Source organism: Catharus ustulatus, chromosome 2 (assembly GCF_009819885.2).
Source record: "Catharus ustulatus isolate bCatUst1 chromosome 2, bCatUst1.pri.v2, whole genome shotgun sequence".
NCBI lineage: Eukaryota > Metazoa > Chordata > Aves > Passeriformes > Turdidae > Catharus > Catharus ustulatus.
The window spans coordinates 25,899,145-25,914,002 of record NC_046222.1 but is presented as its reverse complement, the minus strand read 5'-3'; the positions used below and the strand labels follow the sequence as shown (position 1 = coordinate 25,914,002).

The 14,858-nt window shown below is 47.0% G+C and overlaps 1 protein-coding gene across 1 annotated transcript in view; it reads left to right on the top strand.

The window, feature by feature from the left end:
- Positions 1-14,858, top strand: part of CASQ2 (calsequestrin 2) — a 31,891-nt gene that overhangs the window by 4,882 nt on the left and 12,151 nt on the right. The window contains exons 2-6 of the mRNA XM_033052310.1: positions 9,259-9,343; positions 10,774-10,874; positions 11,911-12,022; positions 13,968-14,041; positions 14,493-14,623. Of these exons, the coding sequence (XP_032908201.1) occupies positions 9,259-9,343; positions 10,774-10,874; positions 11,911-12,022; positions 13,968-14,041; positions 14,493-14,623 (503 nt within the window). The remainder of the gene's footprint in view (positions 1-9,258; positions 9,344-10,773; positions 10,875-11,910; positions 12,023-13,967; positions 14,042-14,492; positions 14,624-14,858) is intronic.

Genomic DNA, 14,858 nt, shown 5'->3' with positions numbered 1-14,858 from the left:
TGCTGAAACTCCTTCAGTCCTGGCTCCCCTGCCATTCTTCCCTTGTCATCTGTGTGCATGTGTAATATCCTTAAAAAAGAGAGGCTCATCAAGCCCCGATATTTTAGTCCCTTCAATGCAACAGTACCCCTGGACTGGAAGTTTGTGGAGAACTGCCCTAGTGCAAACCAGTCTGGTAAGAGGAAAAAGGATGTGGTACTCTTCTTTCCAGATGATCAGTACCAGCCTCTAGCATAAACAGCAGAACAAAGTGAAACTCCTGAACGTATTTGGCTAATTCTCTAACACGTGGAAACATATCCAGTATCTCCCTGTGGTGTGAAAAGGGAAAGAAGGATTTTGAATCCAGTAAAAAGGCAAGGATTAAACTGTATATAAGCTCTACCTGCTAATTAACTTATTTCCAAGTGCTGAAACTGCTGCAGCTTCCAGCTCAGGATGGAAAAAGTAGTACAAGATCAGCTGGTTTGGGGGTAGTTTCAGTCATATGATCTTCATCTCTCTTGAGAGGCAGATACTCCCATAAGAGTTCAGAGCCATGTAATACATAGCAAAGGTCTCTCTCCTCTGCTTCTCATGCAACACAGAATATAAGTTTACCAGTTTAGGTCTGTATACTTTATCCCAAAAATCCATAAGAACCAGGAGATGTGATTCTACTTTATAACCCATCTCCAGTTATATAAATATAAATCTTAAAAAATACAAAATAGAATTAAAAATAGAAATAGAAACCCAAGCCCTTTCTTTAAGCATCCTTTGCTGTTTGTTTCACAAACTCAGATTTCAGACATTTCTTTGAAAGGGCCATGTTTATGGGACAGTGCCTCAACATAATTTAGTGTTGGAGGTATAAATATGGATATATAGGACATTGTTCAAGGAGTGTCACAGAAATTCCCAGTTCTCTGGGTCCTTACAGAACAACTACTCAAGGTGAGAAGATGAGGGGCATCTGGCTGGATAGGTATGTGCAGAAGCTTACAGTGCAAGAGCCTGTAATAAAAGAGGTATTTTGGTTTCTACGTCTACAAAAGAAGTGGCTTCCACTACAGATAAGATAAAAAAAAAAAAATAAGGAAGGGAGGAAGGGAAGAAAGGCAAAGTGTGCATTGATCACTTCCCCTTTGAGGCCATGTAAGTAGGTCTCAACTCATCAACAGCCAGCAGACTACTGATTTTTAGTAGCAGCACCCAGGAGGATTTCACTCGCTGATATGGCAGTCACAAAAAACAGGTTACAGAAATCTCCCTTTCACAGATGGGCACATTGACATCTAGGGACAACGGTGGTGCCTTGGTCTTTCTGTATAAGCGTGGGCAAAAAATAATTTCCAAGGCTGAATTACCCTATTATTGCCATGCTTCTTTCTTTGAAGTCCCTCTGTCAGTTCCCAGTAGTGACTTTGGCTGGCTGCATGAGCAACATCTCTCCTAAGACCCCACTTTCACAGTCATAGCTGTGCTTTGAAAATGCACCTTTCTCATCTGCTAAATTATGATTAGGGGAGAGGATTGTACTGACATGAGTTCTTCTGACATGAGCAGAAACCAGCTGTAATTCCAGGATCTAAAGAATGCAAATGTCTCCTGGAGACATGGCAGACCCCTGAGAGCTTGGACTTGCTTTGCTGGCATAGTGCAAGGCCAAGTCTGGTCAGTTTCTTGGCCCTGAAGTGTGGCGCTCTTATCACAGTCTAGCTGTTGCAACAAACCTCTGTAGGTGTGACAGCGTCATGGAATAATTTAGATTGGAAAACACCTCTAAGATCATGGAGTCCACCATTAACCCAGCCAAAGCCCACCACAAAACCATATCTCTGAGTGCTACATCTACATGTCTTTTAAAATACTTCCAGGGGATGGTGACTCCACGTCCCCTGGTGCAATTTGAGGCCATTTCTATGCAAGACTTTGAGATGCATAGCGACTCAGAAATTTTCTGAGTCTCTCCTCCCTTCAAAAATACAATTGAGGAAAAAAATGTGGAAAACTCCATCCTCTTTGGTCTCGCCGCATCCTGCCATGCTGCCAGTTGGGTTCACCTAAAAGTGCCAGCAAGGGGTTCCAGTGTCTTTGTGTTGGGGCTGGTTCTCAGGAGGCAGGGTCTCACTTTTGTATAATGAGATGACTTTCATACAAATGCAGATTGGTTTGGATTTGAAGGGACTTTAGAGATTACCTAGTTCCAACCCTCCTGCCATGGGCAGGAACACCTTCCACTAGATGAGGTATGACCTTCCTCGTCAGGGTGGGTCATCACAACCAGGTTGCTCAATGGCTTCCTCCAGCCTGGCTTGAAACACTTCCAGACACGGAGCACCCACGTTTTCCTCTGGGCAACATTTTCCGGTGTCTCACCAGGCTACACAATGGAGATTCTTTTTTCCTTGGCCTTATCCTGAGTGAGGAGCCCAAGAAAGGATTAGCTTGAGCTCACACTCACCTACTCAGTGGACATGTGTGGTGTTTGTAGTTACCATTTCAAGTTCTTTGCCCTGGATATTTCTCAAGGAGCTGACCACGAGGCTGGGGGCAACCCTGTTGCTTCTGTGAGGCAGACTGGGTAGGGGAAGGCCATACCATGCTTACCCACCCTGACCTTACATCAGAGCCTGGTCTGCCAGTGCCCTTCATCTAAAACCATACTAATCAAAGCCTATGACTGCCCTTCCTTTGTGCCTGGGTGTCATTTGTGGAAGAATGGAAAGGGAATTGATCATTCTTTCTAAACACCTGGGAGGGAGAAGAGCTATTTAAGTGCAAAGCCTAAAACAAATGGCTATAAATAAAAACAAACCTGGAACTACAAAGTCCCTAATCACCAGAGGAGGAAGGGGGAGAACAGTCCAATGAGTTTTAAATGGACACTGGACTGCTTTGTGACAGAGGTTGAATGACACAATTCTGAGTCTGATGACAAGATGTCCTTTTGCATCCTCTGTCTCTAATAATAGGCAACTAGGCACAAAATCCATGGCCTAGGAAAAGAAGTGACTTAGCAAGGTCCAATTTTTTTTTTTCCTTTGCCACACTGGGATTTACCTACATACATGAGAAAAAAAAAAAAAAAAAAACTTACCCAAGGAAATAGAGCGAACAGTGACCAAGACTCAATTCCCAGGTAGTCGCTCCTCCCCCCACCTGGCATCCTGGAGGGTCAACACTCCTCCTGAGCAGTGCTGATGGAGTTCATTCCTGCATGCTCTCTGACACAACTCCAGTGAAGGCCAGCTGTTTGGACATGATATGTTCTTTTTCTGGAAAACCCTGTTTGGGCCCTGGCAGGAGAGACTGCCATCAGCTAGCCAACCTCTGACCACTCAAACCCGGTGTAAGGAGGGCTGTGTATATTTAAAGCTTTCCTCAGTTCTTATTTCTCTCTGCTCACCTTCCTTGGGGGAAAGGGCTTTCTTATGTCAAGGTCCACTCTGCTCCCCTCAGGGTCCCTGCTTTCACTGATCCTTCCTGTGGATGCAGGATGGGAGCTACCCAGCTCTCACTGCAGCATCCTGGACTCTCTGGAATTTCAGAGGTTCTGGCTTACACTCACTTGGGTCAGAAACTGGAGAGCCAGAAAACTGTTCCTGAGAGCCAGAGGCATAGGTATTACCTGGGCTTGTGTAGGTGAACAGGCTTAATAACCATTAAGCCTCCCTCCTCCAGTACCCACTAAAAGCCCCAGCTTTCTGCCATGCATGGGCTTCACAGCAACATCCAGCCTTCAGTTCCAAAAAAGCTTTTCTGAGAGCAGAAGCAACAGCCTCACTTTTGACAAGGATAGCCCCCAAACTACACTGCCAGTCTCTGTTTTGGAAAGGGCAGCTTAGTGGTGTGGCCCCTGCCCAGTCCCCAGACTCAGGGCAGCACACACACACAGAGACACACACCCATCCCTGTGTGCCCTTGACATGCAAGTTGCACAGCTGAGTTATCAAAACATCTGTGATGTAGCGCCAAGCAGGGACTGGCTGGGAGCAGTGGCAGGTGGCCCCTGTGCCCATGGGTGCTCGGTGGCACGGGCACCAGCCTTGTCTAGCTCACGGCTGGGGAGGCTGTGCTTTGGCTTGCAGCTGGCTAAATTAGGGATGCCAGGAGCAGATAAAAATACAGCCCTAGCTATGTGAAACCTTTAGAGAGGCAGCCAAAGAGCACGTAGCTGTATGTCTGACCCACGCCGAGTGGCTGGTGCAACAATTAAAGGCTCCAGGGAAGCATTTTTGAAACATTAGCTGTGAAAGCCAGCTTGAGGGAGTGACCTTTGCATGTTCCATATCCGGGGACTTGCCTTTTAGTCCAAGGAGCAGTGATCCCTAGGAGAGGAGGTTCAGCCTCTCCAAGCAGCTCAGGTGGTGTAAAAACGTAGTAAGGTAGGACCAACATACTCTCCTTCAGTCCCCACTGCCTGGTCCTGCTCTTTAATCACCACAGAGCTTCAGGACAGCCTGAATTATGGAAGAGCCTAAGACATTGCTCATGTGGGTATCCAAGGGGCTGCTAGTGGGGACAGCACAGCACTAGGAATGAGAAATAACAGCCTTTATTCTCCAAGAACTGCCCAATGTATCAAACAAGTAGCCAACTATAGCGTGCAGGAGTCCTGCTCAAGGATTCAAAACTTCTGGGGGAATACACTAAAACTTGCAATCTCCTCCTGCTGTTTCTGAAAATAAAAACCTAACATTTTAGGATATACAATCATGATCATTTCATCAACCAGGTTCTGACCATCAGCATCAACTGCAGCATTAAAGAGAGTAGAAGAGTAGCAGCAGAAGAGTGTAGATTGCTTGAGGGATGTTTCCTCATAATCTCCTGTTGCCCTTCTCCCTGTATTGCTGGAATTTTGTTCTTCCTCCACTGTTAACAGCAAAACAGAAAAGCTCCCCACGGTCACAAGAAGTGTACTCATGATGGCTTTCAGAGATACCCAAGTGACACCAGCCCCCTTCCTCCCAGCTTGAGCAGCTGGCAAAGATGGGCCTTACTGTCTGTGAGAGCTCTGGGCAGGTGCTAGAAAAGTGTGAAGAAAATCCAGGCCAGAATGCCATAATGTCACTTCACAATGAAACTGACCATGCTGAGACAGCCATTTCCTCCCACCCTTATTTTTAACCTTCTCCGAGGGATTTTGTCTGCCATGCAGCAGCAAAACTAACACCAAAATGCAAGCTTTGGCACAATCAGTGCTGTCTGCAGCTGGAATAAGAACATGGTTAGGCACACAGTGACGTTTCTGCTGCTGCATAACCTAGAATTTCAGAATGACCCTTTGAGACTTCTTAAATCTCCCAAAACTTCCCAGCATCATACCTAGGCTCAGATAGGTACGGGAGTGTGAAGCTGAGATGTTGGGCAGGGTGTTGTGCCTTTCCATATCCATTATTCTGAGTGCCTATAACTGCTGACACCATCTAGAATGAGAGGATTCTTGCATACTTGGTAGTACTCAAACTTCACTTTGGGCTGGACCTCTTGCACATCCCAGAGGGTCATTCACCCTCTCATGCTCACCCAAATTCAAGTGTGGTTATTACCTGAGGGATATGGGAGAAAGGAAGAATGCTGCTGAACTCACACCTCCTTTTCCCAGTGCTGCACAGGGCACAGCTTAGGATCCTATGGGTAGAAAGTATGCATTGCAAAGACTTAATGTACATGAGAATAAGTCTGCAAAATGTACATGGGACATGAACTTACAGTCTACTGGGCTCTTTGCTCATGCTCTCAGCCAACTCTGACAACCTAAAGCTCCTGCCCTACCTCAGGGACTGCATGATCTGTTATGTCCAGTTCTTTCAGAGCAGTTTTTACCCTCCATGACTCCGTGCAGCTGTTGAAGCTAAATTACATGCTATAGAGATAGAGGCTGACACAAAGGCAAGGGCTCTGGCTGGCCAAGACTTCGAGCAATATGAATTTAAAGGCAGGAGGAGGAGGAGGGGCTGTGCTCTTAGATTACAGATACCTCTGTCCCAAGGTCCTGAGCCAAGAGGATTGTCAAGATTAGAAACATTATCTGCATTCAAAACCCACTAGCATTATGGAATCAGAAAATACTGTAAGAGGATATATAAATGCTTGATACTGTAATGAGTAGAGGACAATTAGTCAAACTGCTGCGCCTCTGGCATGCTCCATATTTTGCTGCCTTTTGGGGTTCAGATATAGGTGTGGGAATGTATTATCACCTATGCAGGGGTTAGACTCACCTGCTGCAGTGGAAAGCAGGGAAAGCAAGGCCAGGAGCAGTGCCCAGTCCCTGCATAGCTTGCACTTGCAAAAGACACCATAAACACCCTGCAAAGTCTCCTGCCTCCAGGCTCTTGCCACAGTGGGATGGGCTCCCAAAATTCTCATGTTGCACAAAGACTTCCCTGTTGTGAGACCCTGCTCTGGAGAGGAGTTCAGGCTGTACTGTTCTCCTCCTTGTCTTATTGGCATGAAGGTCCCTGCAGAGGAAGCAGGCTGCCCACTGAGCTCCCAGTTGTCCCACAGGCACACTCACACACCATACACAACCACTCTCCTATATGCCCAAACTATTGCACATCTCTGGGGATGAACAGTCACACCCACCAGACATACACCTCCAGGAGACAGTCTTGCTAGACACAGTCACACAAGCCCTGCCATTCAAACAGGCACACCTCCAGGATTGCTGAGACCACTGAGACTACTGAGCACTCCCATAGTCTCACACAGAGAGGCTTTCCTGACACTTTTACTCTTTTTTAGCAAGCTTTCATGCTCATAGCTACAGAGCTGCCACTCTGCCACACCACTCTGAAGAGCAGACACTTTTTGTCTGCTGCATGCTGACATACATGACTCTTGATCAATGCCTCCTCTCTTGCACACATCCCTGCTCACATCCAGCCACTAGTCTGTAGCAGGTGTTGTAGCTTTTCTGCATATTTTTGACCTTCTAAAACCCACAAGGAACCCTAACCATATCTCCTGTGTTCAGGAGTCAAGAACTACTGGGCTTAAACTGCCCTGACTTTGTTGGCACATTGGCTGATATAACTGTAAGTAACTAAATCAAGTATGCACTGGACATGACTGAACAGTCTTCTTCCTATGGCCATTCTGTGTTTTCCTCCGGTCACAGAGCAGCCAGAGTCTCAAGTGGTGATTCTCAGGAACCTCTTGCTGGTATACACAACCACCAACAAGCAGGCACATGCTAACAATGTCCCAGAAAGCTGATGATCCTATAGGCTCTATCCTTTTGTCCAGTCAGGGCAGATCCCCATAATGGAAAATAGAAAATCGCTTCTCATACCACCACTCACTTGCAGATGTGTAGAGACCTCACAAGAGGTGTCCACCTCTCCTTGTAAATATGTAGCTCCAGCTGCTCTCAGGTGCTCTAAGGTGGCCTGAGCCACCAGAAGGAAGGCTGATAGACCAGTGCCTTATCAGCCTAATAAATGGATGTGCAAACAGAAATCAGTGCTCTGACCTTTTCAGGCATTGTCCGTTGTAAGCACAAGCCCTGAATGTGCAGCCTTACCTTCATTTCAAAGCACTGGCAAAGAGCAAGGAAAGAGCATTGACGCCTCTGTTTCCTGTGTTACACAGACATTCCTTTTGCCTCACATGGTCGATTTACCTCTAAAGACAACAGGGCAGGTGGCTGCAGGAGGATCAAAGTTGCAGCAGTGCTGTGGTGGTTGTCCTCCTGGAGGGCTTTGGGACAGGCCTGAGGATGCGTAATTTGTGGAAGGGAGAAAACAACTACCTTCTCCATCTCTCCCTTTTGCTCAAGCAAGGTCCCTGAGCGCTGATGACCTGGTACCTGCCACCATCCCCTAGAATTTCAGGGTCAGGCTGTGTGATGACAGCACAGGGAGTTGGCTGGGCCCATGACACAGGCAAGGTGGCTCCCCTGCCACTTTTGTTCCCCAATGCCTCTAATCACCGCTCACTCTCACAGAGGCCTTACACAGGCAGAAGCTATTTATAGCAGGGGAGCAAGGGGCCACATGGCCATGGTGGCAGTGCTGCTGGATGACATTCAAACTGGCTTTCAGTCTGGGGGAGGGAGCCAAAATGAGGTGGGGCAGGGGGAGAGCTTCCTCATAAATCAACCCACCATCTCTCTGGCCATGGCTTTCTTCTGTCCCCCTCCGGCCTCCTGCTGCCAAGCACTGACAGTTGTGCCCTAATAAGGACATTCCTGCCCCAGAGGCTCCTGACCCCTCATCTCTATCATCCCCCACCATCCAGCAAGGCTATAAGGACGAACAGCCAGAAGACCATCACCATCAGAGGCATTTGTGCAGCAGGAAGGGAGAAGAAGGAGAAAACTCTTACAGCTGTTTGGTGGTTCTCAGAATATCATTACTACCTTGTAGGGTCCCTTGTATGCTTGTGGTGGAGCTGTCAATCATCCAGTGCATAAGTGGATCCATTTACCAGGGTCACTGCATCTCTAGGAGCCAATTTGGAATTCACAGGGTCTCACCTGGGATCACTCTCACCACAGGGCCCTTCCAGAGCGTCTCTCCTTTCCTCACATATCTATTTTCACAAAACAGGCAGGAACTCAATATCTTCAAGAGGCCCCTTCATCAATAGCAGGAACAGGGTGCAGTGGTTTTGCAAAGCTGTGAAAAGGTGAACATGTGCATGGCTGGACTTAGGTGCATTTCTTTAGTAAAAACAGGGGACCAGGATCTGGGGGCTTACTGAAGCCTGGACAGGAGGCATGACTTCAAGCATTTCATAGGAAAAGGAGACTGCTTTGGCCACCCCATCACAGGCATGAAGAAAACATGATGCTGCAGAGTCCTGCACTCACTGCTGTCTGGCACCATGCCCTTCCATAGTTAAAATGTCCACAGTGCCCACATTGCACTCCCCTGCAGGAGGCCACCAAGGCACCACAGAAGAAACAGGTTTTGCTTTGTGTTGGTGGCACAGGACTTTCTTCCAGCCATGCCCCCTGCTTTGGTGTCCCCAGTTCACCCAGGAGCCCTCTCCTGAGGCCAGTGTCAAACAGCAGTGAACAGCACATGGCAGTGCCAGCAAACTCCCTGCTGAAACACAATGGGAAGAAACCCAACCCTTGTGACCTCTGGGTTATCTCAGCAAAGAGGCAGCATGTGACACATCCCACCCATTGGTGCTGTTCAACAGCAGAATATGGGTCACTTGTGTCTGTCATGTCATTCTAACAGGGCGTGATGCTCTTTAGCTACCCTGTGGTGTTAACACTACTAATGTTGGGTTCTCTGCTTCCTCCCACAGCTGGCAGCTCAGGTCCTGGAGCCCAGGAGCATTGGCTTTGGGATGGTGGACTCCAAGAAGGATGCCAAGCTTGCCAGAAAGTTAGGTGAGTCCGAGGTCTGACATCTCTGGAATAGCTTGGAGAGACTGTGGGAGTGATGTCCAACAGGCAGCCCCTGACAGGACAACGAAATCCTTGTTACCAGGATGGGGAGGATGACGGTGGCACTTGCACACTGACTATCTGCCCACCCCAGCAGGGGTGGGGAGTAAGAATGAGAGAGACAAGCCACAAAAAGGGCTTTCAGCAAAAGGGTGTGTCTGCCTAAACAAACCACACCAAGTGAAAAAGAAAGGCAAGTCATGCTGTAATGAAGACAGGGCGTAAGTTCACAGCTTTCTGTGCAGAAACAGTAAATAGGTGCCATGGAGTAACTTCCTGCTCTTCCTACACAGAGACAAGACCAACACAACAGTGCAGAACCAGAACATATGGGGAAAACACTACGTCCCCCAAATATCATCAGCCCCATGACACAGTGACCCCTGTCAACAACTAGGGCAGCCATAGCCTTGCAATGGCTTGTCAGTCAGGTGCTAATCATTCTGGCTTGTTCCCCAGAGCAAAAGAGGAAATCTGCTCTAAAAGTGGAAGGCTGCTGCATTGCCCACCCCTGGACACAGCTGCCTTCCAGGGTCTGGCTGTCTCTTCATATTTTAGCCCACAAAGCAATGAGGAAATACTGTGTCACATTAATAAAACAGTACACAAAGATACCACTAAACCTAAGGTTTAAGCATAGTGGACTGTCATTTTCTTTTTTAAATTAGTGGCTGTGAGTGCTAGTGGGGCTAAAGACAAGAGCTTCTGCCTCTCCAAGAAGGAATGAATTACCAACCTCCTTGGCCAGTGGTACCCTGACATCCTGTATTGCACGAGGCCAGTGCTGCTGATCTTGGAAGGTTCTGTGATATTCAGTCCTCAGTTCAGTGATATAGCATTGGCATCGGTCACCCTGCAGTCTGTGGTATCTCTATCATTGGTTTCTAACCCTTTTGCCAAGGTCAGCTAAGCCTCAGACTGTTTGAAGCTCACTTTCAGGTCACTGGTGACACTCACATACTTCAGCCTTCTCTGCACAGTGAGCACAACCCTAACAAAATCCAATTTCCATATAGTGACAGGTTGTTAAAATCTGAGCTGACAGTTGGAGCCCAGTATTTACTGCAAGATAGACAGACAAGCTAAAACAAGTTCCTGGTGCAGAATTTTTCCAGTTGAGACCAAACTGTGACCTGAATCAAAAGTTCAGCATGTGAGAAGAGGTTTACACCAGTTCTGGCTGAAGTCTGTCCCCTATGTCATGGAACATCAGTCAGGGCATTACTCAGGTTGTTTCTAACTAGACCAACACAGCAAACTGTCAATTGCAATTTTCCAGGAGGAGTTTCTGGGATAACAAGCAAGACACTCTGCACTAAACATTCTTTTAACAACATGTTAACCACTTACTGTTTCCTCTCTCCTTCTTTCAGGCTTACTTGAAGAGGGAAGTCTCTATGTCTTTAAGGATGAACGGTTGGTTGAATTTGATGGAGAACTGTCTGCAGATGTCTTGGTGGAATTCCTCTTGGATGTAAGCACATATAAACTCAGAGCTAGATAAAACCTCTCAGAGAAGACTTTGCAAATACTTAGTTTGCTAAAAAACCGAGTTTACCTTTGTTTGAAATTTCATCCCTGTTTGCTATTCACTGGTAGAGATGGCATTTGACATCTTCCCTCATACCTGTCTGACCATGAGTTCCCATGAGTAAAGGTGGTACATGCCACTAAACACTTTATTATATCCTAGAGACAACCTCCCCTCTTTCCTATTTACAGAGTATTTGAATGGAAGTCAGCTATAATCTATATAACTTCTAGTGAAAACACACTTGATTTAAGTTGGGCAAAATAATCAGACTGAACGTTTTCACCAGCAGTGACTAGTTAAGAAAAGAGAAACAAACTTTGAATCAATGACATTCTAAAGTGCCAGACAGGTCTTCCAACTTCCTTATTAACACTGTACTGTGTGTAAGACCAAAGACTAGGTTTAAACTATTTTGCATAGGAGGAGGATCAGCCAGGAAAATTAAAATCTAGACTTGCTACTGGTCCAAACCACTGTTTGGCCACCCTCTAGCATGCTAGTTTTAATGTTTTTCAAAAGCAAGGTCTTTGCAATGACCTCTTCCAGCAAATGACACTTGAAAAAAAAGTATATATAGATTTAGATACACAGGTATCATTCACAGATGTTCATAATGATGATACCAGCTCCTTTCAATTGTTCTTCTTTTTTCTTGGCCTCCTTAAAGCCAGCTGCAATTACTACTACTCAACCTTCATTACAGTAGGTTCCTCAGCATTCATTTGGGTTACTCAGTCCTCTATCAGCCCCCCTCTTAATACTTCCACCTCTGCAGTTAACCCACTACCATCTCCCTTTGAAGGTGACCTGCTTTTCTTGGCTCCTCACACTATGGTAGAGAGCACTAAATAGGGTTTCCAACAGCAGAGAAATTGGGTGACCTCTTTCTCCCTGCTTAGGCTGCTTGTGACACACCCTGCCAGGCATAGGTTGGTGCTGCTAATCACTGCGTTACCACATGCATTTGTCATGGCAGTTGCTAGAGGACCCCGTGGAGGTCATAAACAGCAAGCTGGAGCTTCAGGCCTTTGACCAGATTGACGACGAAATCAAACTCATCGGCTACTTCAAGGGAGAAGACTCAGAACGTAAGATAAACATGTTCCTCATGGGCCTTGGAGCCTGCCTGGGAGCTCTAGGGTCTGGGCACTGGTTGTTCTGCATGAACATGAAGGGTGTTGTAGTATATGGCAACCTGTGATAGAGTGAAAATTGCTGGAGGATGTGTGTTTGCAGGCAAGTTTCTGCTGGTACAATGCATGAGCCCAGTCCTACACCAACATCAGTGACTTTTCTGCAAGGTGTCTGCTGGCAAGAGAAGAGGGCCACAAACCAGGGGCTCCTACAGTAAAGTGAGTTTTACCTCGCCCAAAAACCAGCTGAAATTACAGTTACACTGAGAGAGCAACAAAAAGGAGCTAAGTGCCCCCTGTAAACAGTGAGCCCAAAGGATCAAAGAAGGAAGGAGGGAAGGGGGTGCGGAAGGGAAAGGGGGTCACACATTAAATAGTACCACTACTGTGGCAAACATACAGCAGCAGTAAGCAGGGCCCTTTTGGGCAGCCTGGCAGAGGCACTGACCTGTTCCTCCTTGCTGATCCCCCAAAACTGGGAAGAGGCTAGTCTCACACCCTGAGGGATGTGCAACCAGGGACCATTCTGAGCAAACGTAACCTGCACAAGCCTAGAAAAATCCTCACATGAGAAATTCCCTGTCAAGCCCTGCAGTTTCGTCTGCCAGCCCCAAGTGCTCTCCCTGCTCTCTGGCAGTGCTAGCAGCTTACACCCCATCCTGGCATGTCCTGTCTTTAGCAGAAAGACACGTATTTCTGTATAAACAAGCCATGTATCACCAGGTCTGCAATGCAGTGGCCCACCCACCTCTCCCTTCATCTTTCTCAAACTGGGCTGCAAGGTAGCTTGGGCAGGGCTGTGACCCTAACACCATTCAGTAATAACTACTTCGAAGAAAGGTGAGAAATACCTGTTCTAAAATACCCTGCAGGCTGAGACCATCTTTCCTGAACCCTGAGGTTCAGGAGGACCTGGTAGCAGTTACAGGAAAAAACTACCTGGTTCCTGCCCCATTCTCCTGCAGCAGGAGAAGCATGCCTAATCACATTTGGTGACTGGTTAGGGAATGGCAGCAATCCTTAATGCTGGAGTAACTCTATGTATTTCCCAGGCTGAACTACCCCCGGACCTGCTTCACAGAGCTGCTGATTTCAGCCCCAGTTAAGTGTGGCATGCTGGGCTCTGCAGCTTTCCTAAACACTGTGGGACTGCATAGCATGTTGCAGTGTTGTAATCCACTATCCAAGATGTATTGAGATTGTATGGCCCTTGACTCCTGTAAGCCCTGTAATACCTATGGTCTAATCCTATCTCCTGTGCTTCGTCCTATTGGCAGGATGCCAATTCCCCCCACCTCTTCCTGACCCTAGAAAAGATCCCTGTCCTTGGGCTTACTGAATCCCTGTAATAGGACTCAGAGGTACACGTGAGGGCTCTGAAATGAAAAGCCCCACCTTGGGTGCCAGTTGCTAAATGTCTGAGGCTTACCCTGCACCCCTGGTAACTCTGTAGCAGGGAAAGCCTGAGACATCAGCATGAACTAGGGTAAAAGATACAAAAGAGGCTGTTTTCTCCCTCGGGGTTCCATGGTTTATTTCTTCATGGTGTCCACGGGGCAAAAGAGGAAGATTCCCAAGGACGGGGACCTTTTCTAGGGTCAGGAAGAGGTGGGGGGAATTGGCATCCTGCCAATAGGACAAAGGACAGGAGATAGGATTAGACCATAGGTATTACAGGGGTTACAGGAGTCAAGGGCCATACAATCTCAATACATCTTGGATAGTGGATTACAACATTGTGGCACATGAAATCATCCTTCTTTGTAAGGGTGGAAGAAACATCGGGCACCTGATGGAGTTTTCAGTAATTTGTATTTGTTCTTTTCCAATGCCTTCGGGGCTGATCAGTGTGGCCAGCTGTCCGTGAAATATCTTCTTTTTTCCCCTTTTCTCCTTCTAGATTTCAAGGCATTTGAAGAAGCTGCTGAACAATTTCAGCCCTACATCAAGTTCTTCGCCACCTTTGACAAAGGGGTAAGCAACCACACATCTTCATAGCTCACATATGCCACCATCTGTTTGCTGAGAGCTCAGGATGTTGCCAGATCTGTTGTTCTGGTTTCAGCTTCTTGTTTTTGGTGTTCCTGGATTTTGTGATGTTGGTGTCTGCATTGATATTTTGGCCCTTTTGCAAGATAAACGGCCATTTCTGCAGCATGGAGGCAGGTTCTGATGTGGGTTTGGAACCCAGCCCCTCTAGGTCTGTGGGCCCTGGGCTGTGGCTTTGCTCTACACCACTATTTGACACCAGTAGTGTAGGGTACATCAGTGGGCTTTTAAACAAAGAAAGATCCAGTCCATTTTGTGGACCACCCCTAAGAGTTCATGCTCTGAGAGAGAGAACAAGCACCTTGCCACCTGCAGACTCTAGGTAGGCAAAGAGGCACATCAGGTTCTCTCACCTGTGACTTCTGCACTGCAACAGGTTGCCAAGAAGCTAGGCCTAAAAATGAACGAGGTGGACTTCTATGAACCCTTTATGGATGAGCCTGTTCACATCCCTGATAAGCCTTACTCAGAAGAGGAACTGGTTGATTTTGTGAGAGAGCACAGAAGGTATGTAGCATACAGGATGCTCCTGGACAAGGCAAGTGGATTAAGATGTCTGTCATTGTGACCTTGCCTCTCTAGGGCATCACTCCCAAAAAAAAAATTAGGACGATGACCACTTTGGATGATTTTCTGACACAAGTTTGAAATTGTGAATCTGCTGGTTTTTTCCTACTCCCAGAGGTGCAAGTATCTGCACAGCAGTCATAGTTCACAACAACGGAGCTGTGATAACACAGCT